The sequence below is a fragment of the Corvus moneduloides genome, chromosome 6 (genome assembly GCF_009650955.1).
Source record: "Corvus moneduloides isolate bCorMon1 chromosome 6, bCorMon1.pri, whole genome shotgun sequence".
NCBI lineage: Eukaryota > Metazoa > Chordata > Aves > Passeriformes > Corvidae > Corvus > Corvus moneduloides.
The window spans coordinates 17,922,595-17,940,842 of NC_045481.1; the positions used below are offsets into that span (position 1 = coordinate 17,922,595).

At 40.4% G+C, this 18,248-nt stretch overlaps 1 protein-coding gene across 1 annotated transcript in view; it reads left to right on the forward strand.

Annotated features, from left to right (window-relative positions):
* The window catches only part of KCNK10 (potassium two pore domain channel subfamily K member 10), a 69,730-nt gene that overhangs the window by 27,708 nt on the left and 23,774 nt on the right, over positions 1-18,248 (forward strand). The window contains exons 3-4 of the mRNA XM_032112756.1: positions 6,161-6,278; positions 8,930-9,090. Coding sequence (XP_031968647.1) covers positions 6,161-6,278; positions 8,930-9,090 — 279 coding nt within the window. The remainder of the gene's footprint in view (positions 1-6,160; positions 6,279-8,929; positions 9,091-18,248) is intronic.

An 18,248-nucleotide genomic window follows, 5' to 3' on the forward strand; every position in this document is an offset into this window, starting at 1 on the left:
AAGCAGAGCTGGAAATAAGCTAGTCAGGCTTTACTGGCTAATTATGTTAGTAAGAATTCATATTTTGGATAGGCACTTTGAATTAGTGTTCTAAACCAGTTTTGCCCTGAAGGTAAGTAAGAAGGGGAACATCCTGCAGAGATGTTTAATTTTGCTGCTGCTTGCTTGGTTCATTAGTGTCATAAGCCAGCTTCTCTTTCCAGCCTGTTTCTATGTAAAATGAAAAGGATTTTCATGTGCTAGAAGAAATCTCTAGATAGAGCAGGAAAAAGTAGTACTTTGAATTAAGTATGGAGAAGACTTGCATGTTGCTGAGGACAAGTCTGTTTGAATTGTGAAGAAAATCAGTGGTAAGTATCTGGTTATTGAACCTTCTGTCTGTACCTCTGGAGGTTATCTTGTCCCAGCTTCTCATCTGCCCCTATCTTTATTTTACCCTGTTCCTCCTAAAAGGAAATGAAAAAAGGATTCCGTTGTCTTGGGTCGTGTCCTGGTTGGTGCAGGCACCCTGGTTTGTAACTTCAGTCCAGAGCTGCTCCAGCTGTGTAGGAGACAGACTGAGTCTAGGATGCTGCACAGATCTGCAGCTGTTCTGTAGCTATGCTGCTTCCAGAACTTAGGTGACATATTTGCAGAAGCCTTTTGGACTTAGTTCTCTGTGCAACCCTCAGACACAGTGCATACATGGCAATCAAATCACTCTTAAGTGTAGGTCAATAACTGGCTGATTGTCCCTGGCTAAAGTCCTTTATGAGATAGGCAGAAATATTCAAGGAATGGGCTTTGAAAGTTTGTTACTTTTGATTAAACCTGAAAAAAATTGCTGGCCTTGGTCCTTAGAAAATGCTTTTGTGGAAAAGTGGATAAATGGGAATTTATAATGAGGATCCCTAATCACTAGGGGTATAAGGGGTGGTGAGAATAAGTAGAGATGTAGGGAGTATAGAAAAAAGTTATTAAAGAATTAGTTACTAAAAGCTGCTTGCTAATGAAAAGCATCCTAATAATCCTAATAGAGAAACATTACAGCATGAAAGGCAATTGAAGCAACTTTTTGTATGCTTGATAGGAATCTGCTTGGAAAAAGAATTGTAGAGGGAGATAATAATTATTGGATTAGTATGATCTGTGGAGGGGAATTAATAGAACCAGGCAAAAAATGACAAGAATTTTCTTTTCCTATCAAATTCATATCCTTGATAGCACCTAGGGCAGGTATATCTTTGACTATCTCAGCACTCGAGAGAGATATTATACTTGGCCTTGAAAAAGATTTGTCTTCTTCATGCTTGGGATCTTACTGGAGAAATTACAGAAACACGAACAATGAATGAGATGAAAACCTTTCTTCACAGAGAAACCAGAAACAGTCAGTTTTGTGCCCCTCTCCTCATCAGCTGCACTGGCTTCCAGCTATCTTGTTGCTTATGGGCGTAACTCTAGACTTTTCCTTGATATAATCCTCGTATTTAGTGATCTAAATTATGTAAGAATGTACCTCATACACTAGTGAAAACCAGCATATACTCACTCACACCCTAAGGAGGATGAGATGTGTGCCTATCCAGGCACAGAGAGAACCACCTACACCCCAGGGGACAGGGACTGGCAGCTGTGGCCCCCACCAGTGCCAGCCAGGGAGGATGGCAGGCTGCAGGCAGCCAGGGGCATTGCCTAGCCCGGACTATCAGGTGCTTCCAGTTGACAAGTTGAGGCTGGGCTGGGACTTCAGCCCACAGGTCAGGCCCCAGCTTGAGAGAGCTTGTGGCTGGGCAGGGCAGAGCTGGGGCAAGCTGGAGCCCAGCGCTTGTTTGGTGTTGCTGGGGCAGAGATGGTGAAACCCCAGTAGTTTTTGTTTGGCATGTAAGGAGAGTATCATTGTCTTTATCCACAGAGAAGAGATACTGTTGTGTTCTTGTGTCGTGGGGAAGAACCCTTGACACCTGATGAGACAAATTAGTGCATCTTTCTCTGGACTTTGAGTCCTGTAGGCAGCCCAGTATGGGGTCATCCTTCATAGTATTTAATTACTGCTGTCTGAATATCAGCAAGTGGAATTAATGAAGTCTATTTCAGACTGGGATGGAGTTTGATTGCACTCTGGGAATACAGGATTCAATTGTCCCAGTATCACCACAAATGCTGGGCTTCTGCTGAGGAATTTGCCTTTGGTCCCATGCAGACCATGTCACCAGACCTGTCTTTTTCATTACAGAAGGACTGTAGTGTGCTGATACTAAAGGGACTGAGAGTAAAATCACATCTATGCAATGACAGGGAGCAAAACAGAAAGTTGTGATCAGAAATACATGTTTTTAAAAACAAATAATGTTGAGTACTTGTATTTATTTTGGTAGTTTTGTCATTCTCTTGGCTCCTAACAGCCTTTTGGCTTTAGCATACATCCATTACTTGAACATCAAGGAAGGCAATTTCAGCCCTTTGAGGTATTTTGAGTTATTACTTTCTCTGAATAGGTGGTATTTAAAAAAAAAATTGCCCTAGGTTGGTAGTTATTGTTTAAAGAAGATTGCTCTTTCAATTAATAAAGTATACTGAAAAAACATTATGTAATTGAGAAGGAAAAAGGGATCAGGAAAGGAGTAAATGTGGAACAGCTCTGGGTACTTTCATGACCTGTTACTTTCAACAATACTTCAACTATAAAAGTAGCTGAAACTACTAGTTTAAAATACCTTAAATATGTGAGGTTTGTTGTAGGGTATGCCCAGCCACTGCCCTGGAGGGACGTCTGCTGAGATAAGGAGATTGCTCAATCTCCCAGCAGGACCCCCTGGGAAGGCAGCTACTCTTCAGTTACGCGAGAAGAAGACAGACCCAGAATCCTCTGGGAGACCCTATGCAGATCCTTTGTAACCCATTGGCCTTTACCTTCTGACACCCACCCCCTGTATCCCTATAAAGCCAGCCCCCTGCCCCTGCGAGGGCAGAGACTTGCTCGTCCCTAGCTCCCCTTCGCCGGAGTATGGACCAAGGACCAATAAAGCTACCTCGTGCGGAACAGCTACACGAGCCTTTCGTCTCTCTCTCTGGTCTGGCTTGGCCTGGAGGCTGCCCTGCAGAGCTGAGCTGGAATCACGAGCTGATAATCACTAAAGAGCTGACAGCTTCTGCACAGGCCCTCCTGCCAGCAGCTGAGGGAAGACACCGGGCCTCGGGAAGATGATCCTTCACGAGACCATCTCTCCGGACCGTCACAGCTTCCTTGGTCAGAGCTACTGACCCCACACCAGCTGCCATAGTTTGTTAACATAGTGTTTTGCACTCTGGAAGTTAGTTTTTTCCCTAGTGTGAGATAATCCAATGATGCGTCTCTTCAGGTCATTGCTGCAAAGCCTATCTGAATTTTCAGATTGGAAACTTGTAAAATTTTGTGGCCTGTGTGAACTGGGAAAGTCTTGCCAGTAATAGCGTCCTCGTTTGAAATTTGTGCCAGTTTTCATCTAGCAGGATAGTTCTGTGTAGGTGGAGTTGTGGTGGTAGTAGTAAGGCATCCTTTTCTCATGGATGAGCTGAAATTGGTTAAGTGCTGTTAGCTGCACGCTGCTGGCTGCTTTTGTCTTGCTACTCTCTTTTTGTCCTCCATCACTGTATGCAAAATACTACATATTAAAAGATGGCATTGGAATAGTTGGATATTTATAAATGAATGATGTCAGTCAAGCTTTAAAGAAAAAATAAATTTGTTCTGGATGAGAAGGGAACCTGAGAATCTCAGAGCTATCTAAGGCAACAGGACACTCCTTCACTTCAGGGGTTAGTGCTTGGCCCTAAAAGACTTGCTAAACTGTATAAACTCAAGTGTGATTTGAGTGTAACTAGCTTGCTGACATTCACACACTCACGGGGAGGGCAGACAGCATTCCTTGGCAGAAGTACGGTGCCAGGGTAGCTGACAGTGTGTCATGGCCTATTTAAATGGGCAACCTGTCTGTTATGCTGATTTATGCTGTTCTGCATAAACCAACAAAGATCTCTGCTTTCACACGACCTGCAATATGCCAGCAACTGGTATAGAAGCCCTTTCAAAGGGTTCGGTCGGAAACATATCCTTTCTCTATATCCCTGTTTCTTGAGGTATGGACTTGTGCTGAGGAGCCCTGGCTTTCTGCCCACGTGAAATGAAACCAGTCCAGCCTGGAACTTGCTCATGCTATAGTTTCACAATCAGCTTAGCCTGGCATTTAGCAGCTCTACTTTTATAAAAGGCTGTCCCATACTGATCTCTTTAGGTGTAGCTGTCTCTGTTCTTGCCCATACGCCTCTCCTCCCGCTCCTTTCTCTTTTTGTGAGGCAATGTGATGAATAACTGAAAGCTGGGAAGCAGATTAGCTGAAGCTAGCCCGGGCTAAAAAAGCAGTAGAGGAACATTTATGACCATGAAGTCAGTTGGAAATACAGGCAAAAAATGAAAGTGGAAGAAAAATGGAAGTGGAAGAAAAGAAAAAATGGGGTAGATAAGCCATTGGGATTAACGAGAAGAAAAGTGTATCCTGAAGGCTAGGGAGAGAAGTGGTGTTAAATGGATGTGTTTAAAAGTCAGTGCTAAACCCACAAGAGAATGTGAGGTTATAGAGAAGATCAAGAGAGAACTCATAGACATGAACAGGTAAGAGGTGGGGCAATGGTAAAATAGAATGGCTAACCTTGCTTTGCACATGGACTGTATAGGAAAAGGTGAAATAGAAAACCGCAGTGACAATTCATAGATCATAAATCCGAGGGAAAAGAGAACTAGTTAAAGAAATGGAATAAGAAAAGTCAAAACAAACCTGTGTTGATAGGTGGGAATTCCGTGTTGAGCAAAGCCAAAGAAAAAGAGGATGCAAGAGGCAGCACTTTGCTTCACTTGTTGAGCCCAGCAACTGGGCTCACTGAAACTACCACGACTAAAGATTGGTGGCAGTATTTAGGAGGAGGAGCAAATAGCAGAGTGTGAAGGAGAAAGTCTGGCAGTAGTGTGAGCAGCTGGTAACAGCAACATGAAATGAGGCTGGACCAGAATGGGAGAAAAGCAAAGAGCTGGAAATGTTAGGAGGCAGAAAGAGAGAAACTTGGTTCCTTTGCACTGGTTTTATGGAAATTAAACTCAATTGGGAACATTCGAAAAGCAGAAAGACAGTCATTTCAGCTGCTGTTCTAGAATGCGGTCTGAATTTCTCTATTGTGAAGAATGGCTTGCGTGAGATCTAAAAGCAACTTGAAAATATGTGCTGAAGGGCATCTCAAAAGTCAGCTTAGAGCAACTCAGGTGAATATGCCAGATGCTGATGGGAGATTTATTTTTGTGCTTTGTAGGCTGATTTATTAAGCTCCATCTTCCTTTGGACTGTGAGGCTATAATGAAAAATGAATGTGTATCTCCCCATGATACAATGTGGTGCATTTTTAGAAATTCCCAACAAATATTCAGGAGGCTGATATGTCTGCCTGGTTTGACTCAGTACTATATGGTACACAGGACAGTGACTAGGAAGCAGTATATCTATCTCAGCTTCTGTTCAGGATACAGTTAATTCAAGCACTTTCTGTGAGTCTCTGTATCATGCTGTATTTGTGGACATGAGATTGGCAAGTCGGAAGTTTGAGCTGATCACCGAGTTTTTTCATGATGTTTCTATAGCTATCCTATTTGTTCATTTCAGATGGGGTATATATATGCCATATTTTTTTCAGTAGTTAGCATAAAATATAAATTACTTAATCAATTACTAATTGTCTGGGAATATAAATCCTTGGCTGACTCTCTTAATAAACTTCATAAACATTATTTTTATTTACCACCTTTCTAGCTGCTTCTAACATGACCTGTTTCCATTGAGGAATTCTTCCTGTGGCAGTAGTCACTACGAGAAGGGTATTTATGGATGAATTTGTGGTGTCAGCCCTCTACTTCTCAATTGCTTTGTATCTTTTGTCATTTGTTTATGCATTGTATCTTTGTTCCATCTTAATGAATATTCAGTTCAGTTGTTTATTCAACTTACATGTGCAAAAGATGCTACTATACTTTGAGCACATATTAAAAAGCTTAGATCAAAGCTGTTTCCATGGTCCTAGAAATTTCCCTTTGGAGCCTATACCAATTTGCGTTGGATACTAAGGCATGCGGGAGGCTGAGTCTTTGTTTTCTTTGCAGCACGCTGTTGAGGCTGATAACGCAGGAGTCAGTCCCATTGGAAATTCCTCTAACAACAGCAGCCACTGGGACCTTGGAGGTGCCTTTTTCTTTGCTGGAACTGTCATCACAACTATAGGTATGTTTATGTTTTAAAATACATAGTCACGCTGAGACGTGGATAATGAAATAAGTTTGAGGAAGGTAGACAACAAAGAAAAAAGTAGCTGAAGTGTGTTTCTCTGTTAGCAGAAGACATGACCCCAGCATGTGTCAAGGACACCGAGTTTCTGGGTGTCAGAAGCTGTTTACACAATTAGGGTAGAATAGCAATGCTGAGCTGAAAACAGGTAAGACTGATGCAGGCTTTATAACCCTGTTCTTGATGTAGATGCAGATGGTCTCAATTTTCACTAAAAAGATCATGAAGCTGTACCCAATGAAATATTCTATGGTTGTTGGGAATTTGGATTTTAATATTATAGATGAATTTGCCCAGAAGTGTAACTTTCTTCCTAAGAACATAAATTAATTTTGGCTTATGCTCTGATGTTTGATAGAAGCAATTCTTCTCATACCTTACTCCTTGCAACTGGAAATGTATTCTCATACCTATTACAACCTTTTTAAAATTCGTACTTGCTTTCATACTAACAATTGGAAGGAATTCCACAAATGATATACTCTGTAAAAAACCCCCCAATTTTACTTTTCCATTCTAGAATTCATAGCCTTGAATTATTGACACATTTCCCTGTGTTAAATGGGTATACTAAACTGCTCCCTTCACTTTTCTTGAACCACTAATTTTAGTAAGATCCTTATTCAGGCCCTAATCATCTCTCCCCATGCATTGTGTCCAATGTATTTAGTCTCTTGATCTCTGAATGTTGGCCTTGGATATGCTAAGGTTTTTAATCTCTCCTCTCTGAGCCAGTTTTTTAATCTCTCCTCTCTGAGCCAGTTCCTCTCTTGAGGAATGTTCAACAAGCTCGCACTTCAGAAGACAGTCTGAAGGAAAAAGAAAATAAACTAATAACATTGTTGATAAAATGAATCTGCTGACAATTATACAGTACTTTTATAATTTTAAGCTTGATTTCAGTGCTGTCATAGTAATCAGATCAAGGGATCTAATTATTTGGAAATCACTGGCAAATTGTTGATTTTTATTTGCATTGTCTTTGAGTATTATTCTGCTTTAAATATTGTATAAAGTGCTTCTCCACATTACAGCTGTGATGCACACACTGGTGGCTGTACAGACAAATAACTTGACAATCACATAACCCTTCAATAAAGTGTGAGAATCTGACTAAATTCTGTAGGCTTTTTATACAACAAAAACAAAAAAAATCCTGTGGCAGTTAAAAGACTTGCTGTGGGGATCATCTCTAACAGTGGAGTCTGTGCCTTTGGCTCTGCCTTTTCTTTGTTGTCAAAGTGAGGGGGAAAGGGTGATAGTATAGAGTGTGCAATCTGTGTTCCTCTATATTAAGCTACATTACCATGTATTTTTAATAGTAGCATAAAACCAGCAGGTGGCAAGAAAGAAAAAGTTTCTGATTCCAAAGTAAGAAAACCGTCCCTTAATATTTGTTTACTCAATAGTCCCAAGTGACAAGCTTTTAAATCACTCATTAAAGTAAATGCCACTACATAGGCATAGTTTATGCAGGCGTATTCATTGACATCTGCTATTTAAAAAACTTACTGAAAAGACCTTGGATTTTTGCCCATATTTGTTCTAACTTCTCCATGAAAGAAATTTTTATAGGCTGCATAAAGTCTGAGTATTGTGTCAGGGCATGAAAATGGTTTTAGTTTATCCACCAGAGGCTTGTTAGGGCTCCTCTTAAGCAGAAACTCAGCAGATGACCTGGTCAACCTCAGTCCAGTGGCCATTGGAGCCTGGACTTTCTTGGAATTTTAGGGGAAATCTGGGATGATGGATGCAGCTGTGAAAAGGACAGTAGGTTATGGGACATGCATTATTGTATGTCAGCATAGTTCTTTCACCATCCCATGACAGAGGGATATAGCCAGTGCCAGTGTTGCCAACCCAACAGGAACAGGACCTTATACTTTCGTAGATTTCCTCCTCTCTGGACGCTTTATTGCATCAGTTATTTGTGATTATGTGATAACTTTTAATATTTAAGTAATTATGTATAGTTAAAATCAAAATCTCTATGACATTTCAATTAAGATACCTGATCTTAAATAAAATGGTGCAAATATTACTGTCAATTCTTGGTTTTTTTCTCTTTAGCATTTTAACAGAAATACCATGGCTACTGGAGTCATAATGCTTTACTGAAAAAAGAGTTCAGGGGCAGATTTGCATAGTGTGGGTACAGTTTGGAGGCTGCAGTGTAACTAGTCAGTATGATGAGGGGCTGAGGAAAGTATGAGCTAACCACTGAAAATGAGCCTTGTCAGGTGAATCACACTCCTGTCAGGAAACCATTGGCACAGGCCAAGGAGAGCTGCAGCATGCAGGCACCAGGCCATCATGGAGGGATTTTTGTGCCGTGATATCAGCTTTAATTAAGCAAACAGCAATTTTAGATAGGCTGAATCTACAGAAAATATGGGTAATTGAGGCTTCAAGAAAAATGGAATAAAAGAGGGTGGCTTGCCCAGGAAATGACATCATGCCATTGAAACTATAAATAGGAATTACAGAACAAAGGTATGCCTGCAGCAAGAGCAGTTTTTTTAAACCTATTAGTTTTCTAAAAAGCTGTGTATAAGTTCTGAGAGTCTGACAATTGTTTTTCTCCTCAGGATATGGGAAGATGGCCCCAAGCACTGTTGGTGGCAAGGTTTTCTGCATTTTGTATGCCCTATTTGGGATTCCACTGTTTGGCTTCTTGCTGGCTGGGATTGGAGACCAACTTGGAACCATCTTTGGGAAGGGTATTGCAAGGGTGGAAAAAGTTTTCAGAGTAAGTTCACTGACAGTTTTTTGCTTGTGTTGTATAGCCTGCTCTTAATTTGGTTGCTATTACATGCGGCATTTTGTACGTGTTGGACACCATGAAACATTTACATGTTTAGTTGAGATGACAGTTAATGTCTGTAAGTGGAGAGAAATAGACTTCTCTAGATGATGATCCGACTCAGAATTTCCTTATTGAGGGTATTGCTGGGGAATGTATCTCGTAAATTAGTGTCCTTACAAAGAATGGTTGTAAAACAGTCTTCAAAACACCACAAGTTGCTTTAGATAGGCACATCTGTTCACTGAAAATGGAGAGAAGGTAATGGTTCCCTGAAGGAATAGGGATGTGGAGTAGGTCCTGACTGTACTACTGATAAAGCCTAAAAGACTTGGAAAGCAGGGTTGCTGCTGTGAGAGTAAAACTGGGAAGAGAGATGGTTGAGTGATATGCCCTCACTGCAAGGGGACAGCTGTGTTGGAATAGATCTGCAGCTCTACTACAAAAACTGCTGTAATGCCACTGGCTGAAATCATGATCATTACCTGCCCTGCCTGCCATGAACACATCCTACCCTAAATTTTTGTGTAGACTTTTGCATATGTAATTTCCCTTTATGTTGCCAGTACCCTCTGCTTTTGAGTCTGAAATGCTGTAAGCAGTTCCTTCGCAAGCAGTGCCACAGACCTGGCAAATGCTGTTTTGCTAACTTGCTAATGGTTCACTTCAGGGATTCTCTCTTTGAGGCAGAACTTCTAGAGGTGACCTGTGTGATGCTTCCCTTGGAGGTGGCATAACTGAAGGTAAGTCTTTCCAGGGATGGAGTGGATGAGAAGCTGCCCAAGCTGGTTAGTTTAATAGACATCTATTTCTAAAACATTCCCACAGGTGAGAGCAAATTAGTTGTAACTGTTTTTGTTGAAAGGAAGTAATTAAGTATTAGACTGAAGTATAAGCACTTTTCATTTTGATTAAATGACTTTGAAGTGTCCCAGACCAGACATAAATAGTATCTCAGAATAGATGTAGTAAAAAGTGACTAGTGATTATGGGTGAGTAAGCATGTACATGCCTGTTTGGAGAGCACTTCAGAAGGCTTATATTTCCATTTAATGAAAATAATGTTATTGAAAGGTGTCTCAGTTTAGTTTGGCAAAAACGCAACTAAGATCCCTAATTTCTTTTTTGCCTACTTTTTTATTCTACCTGCTTCACTTCAGTGGAATCTCTGAACATTCCAGCCTGCTTCTGCCCAAGAAAAATGACAATCTTGAAGTCGTGATATGAATTGAGAGTCAGAAAATCTTTAACTAATTGTCAGCTGAGTATTGTATTTCTGAGTGACATGGACAAGACCATTAAACTGTCAGTATGATAGTTTATGATTAAAACAATCAGAGAATCACAGAATAACTGGGGCTGGAAGGGACCTCTTGAGATCACCTGCTCCAGCCTCCCTGCTAAAGCATAATACATACTCGAAGTATTTTAAGATTCACAGATGAATGCTGATCCTAATGTTTCATATATTTGGCACATAATGTGAGTTCTTTTGGTATTTAAAGTATTCCTTCATTTTCTTGAGTTAATGCAGCTGCTTCTTGCTTACAGCCATCTAAAGCATTTGTTTTCCTCCTTGGTATTTTGTCAGCTTCCAAAGGAATTTAGAGATTGTGGTCTTCTTGTTTAGCTGTGTGTTCATTCCTTTTATTTTGATTGTCATAAATCCATTACATTCTATTACATCTATTATTTTGTGATTTGGTGAACAGGGTTATACATAATTTCCTTCATTATTCTTAGTAATGAGTTTCACCTATTTGAAATATTTCTGATATAGTTTAGAATTTACATGTATCTTAGTAACTAGTCTTAATACCAGTGGTTTCAATTTAAGTGATTATTTACGTAACATTTGATATATGCAGAATATAATAATCATTATAAATTTAGTAATTATTTAATTTATTATCGCATTATATTTACACTGTTAGGCTTCATAAATGTTTGTACCTAATCAGATGAAGCCTCAAGTAGAGTAACAGTTCTTGATTTAACCCTGAGCACTGAGCAAAATTTAATTAAATGTACAACTCTTGTTTCTCGTTTTGTAACCGTCTCTGTAATGAACTGAAATGCAGCATGTTCATGGGTGTAAAACAGCCTGTTACCACCTTAAAAGAGAGGACATAAAAATTAGGAGAATAGTTAGCAAGAAACTAAAAGAAACAAACATAGGCTAAAAAGATGCTGAAAACAGTAAAATGTTGGGTCGTGTGCCTGACAAATCTTCTAGAGGTAGCTGAGTAGTCACTGAGTGTGCGTCTGTGCTCTAGTGAGAGTACAAATTAGCTACCTGTCTTATTTGTCCTGGGAGGAAACTCAGCATTTGTGTAATGCATGGAGTTTCCATGTTCATATGCCTCAGCACTCTGCTTCTGTATGTATCCACTTGCCTCTGTTTATCCAGTTCACTCTTAGGAATGTTGCACAGCTGGTGTCAGGGCAGCCAGGAGTTCCTGAAGTCCTTGCAACTTTGTCATTTTCTGTACAGGTGGAAGGGACTTGAAGGCAGCATGATCTTGCATTGTCGTTAGGACCATTTTTGAAGCTAGGTAAGAGGCAGTATGCACGCACTGGCAGGTGGGAAGGAGAGGAAGGATCTTCTGTTGTCACCACACTCCTTTCACCCAAAGCATTTCCTTAACAGGTCTCTTGCTCCATCCAACAGTGTATCTGTGAGCATGGAGCCCATGCCACACTAGGGACAGCTTGCCTCTGGCATTCCTCAGCATAGCTGGAAAGATGAAAGGAGGATTCCTCCCAGAGGAGTTGTGCTGGTGCATTTCTGCTGCTTCTGACATGACCTGTGCAGAGCCCCACCAAACCTACCTTAATTAACACCATAAATTAGATCTTAGGGATCCCACATTTAACTACTGCAGTAATCAGCCCACACATTCTGTGGGAATTTTAAGAACAATTTGACCTACATAAAGTGAGAAGGAGATCTGCTCTTATCAAGTACACACTACCCCAACAGTAGTGACAGAATATTTCAGCAGAGGAGCTGCATGCATGCCACCACTCATCTTCTAATCCAAAATGTTCGCATTATTTCAGTGTGCAACTAGCCAGGAAAACAACTACTCATTTATGAGTAGGTAGGGCTGGAGGTATTTCATTACAAAATAATGCTTTGTAAAAAATAGAACTTTTCATGTACCATTTTAGGAAACTGAGGCACTGGCAGGATGATGCTATCCCAAACACCATGCATTGACTAGTTTATGCCATCTGTCCTACTGGAATGATTATATTTGGTACAAGTAAATAAGCATCAGACAGGTCAGAGACGTAAACCAAAGCTTCCCCCACAAAGGCCTGTCTTCTCCGCTCCTGGTTATTCCTGTATGTTCCATCTTCAATAATCTAGGGCAGAACGTGGGTCCCAGTCTGTTTTTACATGCATGCAGGTGTGATTCCCCAGAAAATGGATATGTGCAAGGCCACCAGATTCAATATATACACTGGCCACAAGCATCCAATTTCTGGGTCCAGTGGTGAATCAGCCCTCCCAGACTACCTTGGAAAAGCACGTATACACTCAAAATTTAATTTAAAAGTTGGTAATTCTTACAAATAGCTTTTTGCCCAGTGAAACTTTCTAGACACAACAGAAATAAAATATGCATTTCAAAAAGTAGTATTTTTATCTTACATACATGAGGGATCTTATGAACCACCTGTGAATGTTTCTATAATAGACAGTAAAACAAATTCTTTTCGCTTGCTCTGTACACACAGTGTCTGTAAGCATCTAAAGATAGAAAGCACTCCATAGGCAGAGTACACTGTCATAGAACACAGCAGCTGCTATTATCATGAGTTAAATATAGGCTAATTCGGATAGTTTTTTTTCAACCTTGAACGAGTGTTTAGATTCTCACCAGAAGTAGATGGGTTTAGCATAACCTGAATGATCTTCCCTTATCTTGCAGTTTAGTACAGATGCAGGCATTCAGCCTGGGAACAATGTGCTTCTGAGAGCACTCCAGGATTTTCTGGCTTCTGAGGTGAAGCCACTGGGAGCAGTTCCTGGGCTTGGTTGCTGCTTTCACTCCTCTGGTTTCCAGCAGGATGCTCAGGACAGGTCTGGTAACACAGCTAGGTAGACTGTGAATTGCAATACCAGGATGTGAGTGAGCAGCCAGAGACATGGGTGGTGGCAAGGCCACCACTGAAAATACCCTACTTTGTGCAGAAAGGCAATGCCTCTGTAAGCAGTGTGTGCTTCACTGAACCAGGGGCCTGTCAGAACAGACACATCTGCTACCTTTCTTTCAGGTTTTCAGCTTGGAGAACATGTTTTGTTCTAGTTTCCAGAGACATGCTATGAAAGTGATGTGCACTTAGTATTTTTGTGAAAGATAGCAGTACAGATCACCTAACCTTAGAACTGTCCTAAGAAAAGTAGTTCTTTGCTGGCAGATGGGGATGAGGCTGGGGTAGGAGTAAGGGCTTCTTTTAGCAACTGTCAAAGCTCTACTTTTCCTAAACTTTATTGTTTGTCTTTCTGAATACATCTGATCAACTCTAGCTACTCTTTCACTAAAGATTCAACTTCTTTTTAGAGATTTTTGACTCCTCTGATCTCTTACTGTACAAGTGACAGGAATCGTTTTTACTAATTCCTTCCCTGAAAATGAATGGAAAACAGAATCTGGGAAAGAAACTTTGTATAAGAGAATAACTGTGTAGAGGAGGAACACTTAAAAATACAGTCTTTTTTCATAGTCTCCCCTCTGTCCATGGATTTGCTCTGTTCTCTCTCTCCCCTTGATCTCTCTTCTCCTCTTCATTTCCTTGGATTACAGCAAAACTGTAGCATTTTACCTGACACTAGTGCAGGACTGGTAACTGAGACATCAACAGTTTGCTGTTCAAAGAATTTAGTTGAGGTGGCCTTGAAGTTCCACATTTACCTCTTCCCTAAGGCTTCCCATAGCCCAAGGCCCCTGTCTGCTTCCCCCCAGAGAGCCCCCACCCTGTACTTTGTTTCTAGCCCCATAGCAGCATCAATTCTCATTTTTTTCAGCTGAACCGAACTTTCAGATGAGATCATTCCCAAAGCCAGAAATTCAAATCCAGATCACTACTTAGGCAAACCAGCGAAATCATTCTGGACTTGCACTCATGTTACTGAATTCAAAATCTGGGACATGGTTAATCCATAAATGTATATAACCAAAGTGATACCTTAGCTAGTACGCTCCTCTTTGTAGTTCTGAATACATGGCTGGACACCTGCATTTCTGAGTAGATTAAGTTAATGGAAGACTGATGGAAAAGTTTCCTCTCTGCTTTCTGGTGTATAATGAAAATATACAAAAATCAAGACAATCTCTTTTATTTTGTTCAATTACATTGCATTACTAGACAGCATCAGTGTGTTATTACATCAGCTGCTAAAAACCCACCGAGGATATTAACACTTTAGCTTTTCTTTTTTAATATAGTGTTAGTCACTGCGATTTTCTGTAAGGAAAATGGTACAATTGAAAAAAAAAAAAGTTATATTCACTTACGAACTTCCACCGAGTAACCTGTCCCATGCAGTGATCCATCTGCCATCTGCTGGCATCCTGGACAGAGCCGTCAGGACAGGGTGTGAAATTCAACCTACTGTTGCACGTTCACAGTATTATTCTAAGATTATACAAGGTTTATGAGTTGAAAGTTCAGTGTTCAGAGCTTAGCCTAACAATTCGCTGAGTCATTTCCACCAAAACTAAATGGCAAAGAAATATAAAAAATCAGTGATGAGAAAGGTGATTTACAAATCCAGAACAAATGCATGTAAACAATCTCAGCTCATGATATGTTCTTTTGTCTGTCACACCTTAAAGGTCCCTCTAAGAGTCACATTTCCCTGAGCAGGGTTAAAATAGAGGTGCTTATAGACAACAAAGGATTGGTTTCTGTATGTAGATACTTATGTGGGGTTTATTTTAAGTAGGTGTGCACCTGAATGTACATTTCAAATTGGACTGTCTTGAAGTTTAGGAGTGATTTAGAATAAAACCTACTTCCAGTTCTGAATTTTGCAGTTAGTTAACACTAGGTTTATGGATACACACATAGCCAAATGCTAACAGAAGGGATTTGCAGCCAGTGTGCTTTTCTTCATAATCCCAATAAATCATATTTGGCTAAAAATTAACTTTACAATGTAAGAGTAATAAAAAAATCTGGATACACTCTAGTGCTTGCTACCAGTACATTCATAGTGCCTCACAGATATGGTGAGCATTTTAATTTCACTTTTGGTTCCTCTGTTTTAAATCTGAAGACATGCTTTTTGTAAATTACGATAAAAGTGAAACTAAGGAATGCAGGTACTGTAAGAATCCACAAATTGCAGCAACTCTGTAGGCTCTATACAAAGAGCATAGCAGAAAAAGCAGCTTGTAAGAGCAATACACAGCAGCTGGCATGCTGGGCATGGATGCACCAGTCAGCAAATGCTCTGCCTATCTTTATTTCAGCTTGTCTTCCGCATCAAACTTTATTTGGACCAAAAGTTACTGTCTTTAAAAACACAGTCAGTGCTGAGATGTTAGACTCTGGGATCATTTGTCTCTAGCAGTTTAAGGCTGATGTGCACCCCTCAGGAAAACAGACTTTGGTACAATGACGACTTAAGCATATGGAGACTCGAGCAGTTCATCTCCCACCACGCTGGAGTGGGTTGTAAACCAGTTCTGATGGGTGAACTTCTGCCTCCATCCTCTTGGAAAGGAGTCTCATTATGCAGAAACAGCCGGGCATGGCATGGAAGAATGTTTCAATCCTTTCAAAAAATGTTGTTTGACAACCGTTCTACTCAAAATGCATGTGCACTCCTGAAATCCTGGACTTCATTGTCCAGATGTGTGCTCCAGCTTTGGAAAACTCTGGTTGCATTCTTGTCTAGTTCATCAGTAATGTATATGTTACAAAGAGAACTGTTCATCTCTGTAGTCTACAAATGTTTTCCTTTGCTCCTTCCTCCCCGGGCTCCCTCAGTGCCCTCCTTTACAAGCATAGTTCTCATTGCTTTTCCTGGATGCAAAGCAGTCCAGACACAGCCATCTGGACACTTCACTGGAGTATGTCTAGCAATGGCAGAAGTGTGACTGTAGACTCTTATGAAGCTGAAGAATGAAAGGCAGGAATAGTAACTTTACAATGCCAGTCTCTGAAATACTTTTCTCCTTGACATGCTGCAAACCACATATTTTATTAGGTTTCTAATTGGTGTTTTAATCATGGTGGTGGAAAGACAGCAGGAAGTTTTATTTTAGCTTTTGATCACCTTGCTGTAGTAGTACTCATGCTCCAGTGCCAATCGAAGATACAGGCAAATGGTAATCCTGTGGGTGAACAAAACAACTGATTGTGACTTCATTACAGGCAGTGACTCCTCATCATCCAGAGCCAAATTTGTCTCTGAATTCTGTTTTAGGTTAAACCATTGTCTCACATATGTTGGGTTTATTTGGATCACATACCCCCTCCATTATATTTGAGCTGCAGAAAAGTATCTTTTTCTGCACAGACCTAGGATAGTAAGCTAGTACTAAAAAATTCATTAGAACACCTATGGATCCCAGCTTTTGACATTTTAGGCCCTCTAATTGAGTATTTAATTTAGTTAGTGATGCTTACAGCTATTCAACTTCAAGGAAAGCAACTCAAGTGTAGCAGAAATTTTGCTAATTCTGTTCTTATCCTCTGGTCTTTGATGGTGAGTATGTTATACCAGGAATTGCAAGGTAAAATCCATTCAGGTGCAAGGAAGCCATGTGGAACAATCATTATTAACCCGTTCTTGCACTCCCTGGGTGGAGGAATATAGGTGTGTCTTGGGGTGACTTTATGATGTGTATCCCATATCGCTGTCCTATGCCCAGAAATTAATTCTTGTGCCTTTCTATTCCTCTAAACTGAGCCTGAGAGGAGGAAGGAAAAGCTGAGCAAAACCTTTTCAAAGCAGTTTGCAGCTTGTTCAAGGTCACACTGAGATAGCGACTTTTTTTTTCCAGCCAGCTTTCAGCCAGTTGTTCAGTTTCTTATTCTCTGGAGAGACACTGAGAATTGAACTTTTTCCTTCCCTGGAATTTCGGATTTTCTCCATTTTCTGCTGGGCTGCTTCAATATCAGAGCACATCGGGAGGACTTTCCACTGAGCACAGAGGGCCTGGCCCTGGGCCAAGCCGCAGCTCTGAGGAGACCAAAGGGAGGACTCGAACATTTTCCCAGGTTTTTTTCTTCACAGCAAAAGATTTTATTATTTAGCATTATTTTCCTTTTCCCGTGTGTTTGTTAAAGAAACAGTTTTTATCTCTTTTACTTTCCTTCGAGGAAAATTTATTTTTCCTGAACCTGGTGGGGAGAGGGGTGGTTGTGCCTTCTCTCAGAGGATATATTTCTAAATTTGGCCAAACCAGAATAAGGTGTAGCTCAGAAGGGATTGAAGGAGGGAAGGAAGGAGCAACACGTTACCAGTGCATTACAAATTCGGCCTCTGTAAAATTGCTGAAGTCTATGCCACCAACCTCTGTTGTCCTTTGTTTGCTCCAGTGTTTGAGAGAAACATATGTATACATGGATTCCTCTTATTCAATTTGTTTTTGTTTTGTTTTTTTTTTCCCCTTGGGCTGAATATAGGTCAGCCATAACAGAGGTTTGGGATCATAATTGTTATTTTTGTAATAAGCAACATGCAGAAATTAGCTGGTGCATATCAGAAAGCCCTATGTGTGCTTTCTAGAGAGAGGAAGAAGCTCGGAAAGGGGTATATCAAGCCTAGAAAATTTCTGAGGCAGTGTTTCTGTATTTTCATGACATGGTACTCGCATTATGACTGCAGCAAGATCATGAATAGAGATTTACAAAAATGACATTAGAGAAAGCTGCTGCTCTGTCAGAAGCTTGTTGCATATTCCATCTGGGTCTAGACAAACACCCCACAGACATGTGGTTTTATAGGGAAAAACAATGATGTAAAAAAAATAAGGAAGAAATCCTTCTTTACTCTGACCTGTGTCTTGTATGAGTTCAGGATTATCTCTCCCAAGCTTAGTAATAAATGTGAGTGCTTACAGCTTTTAATGTCTGTC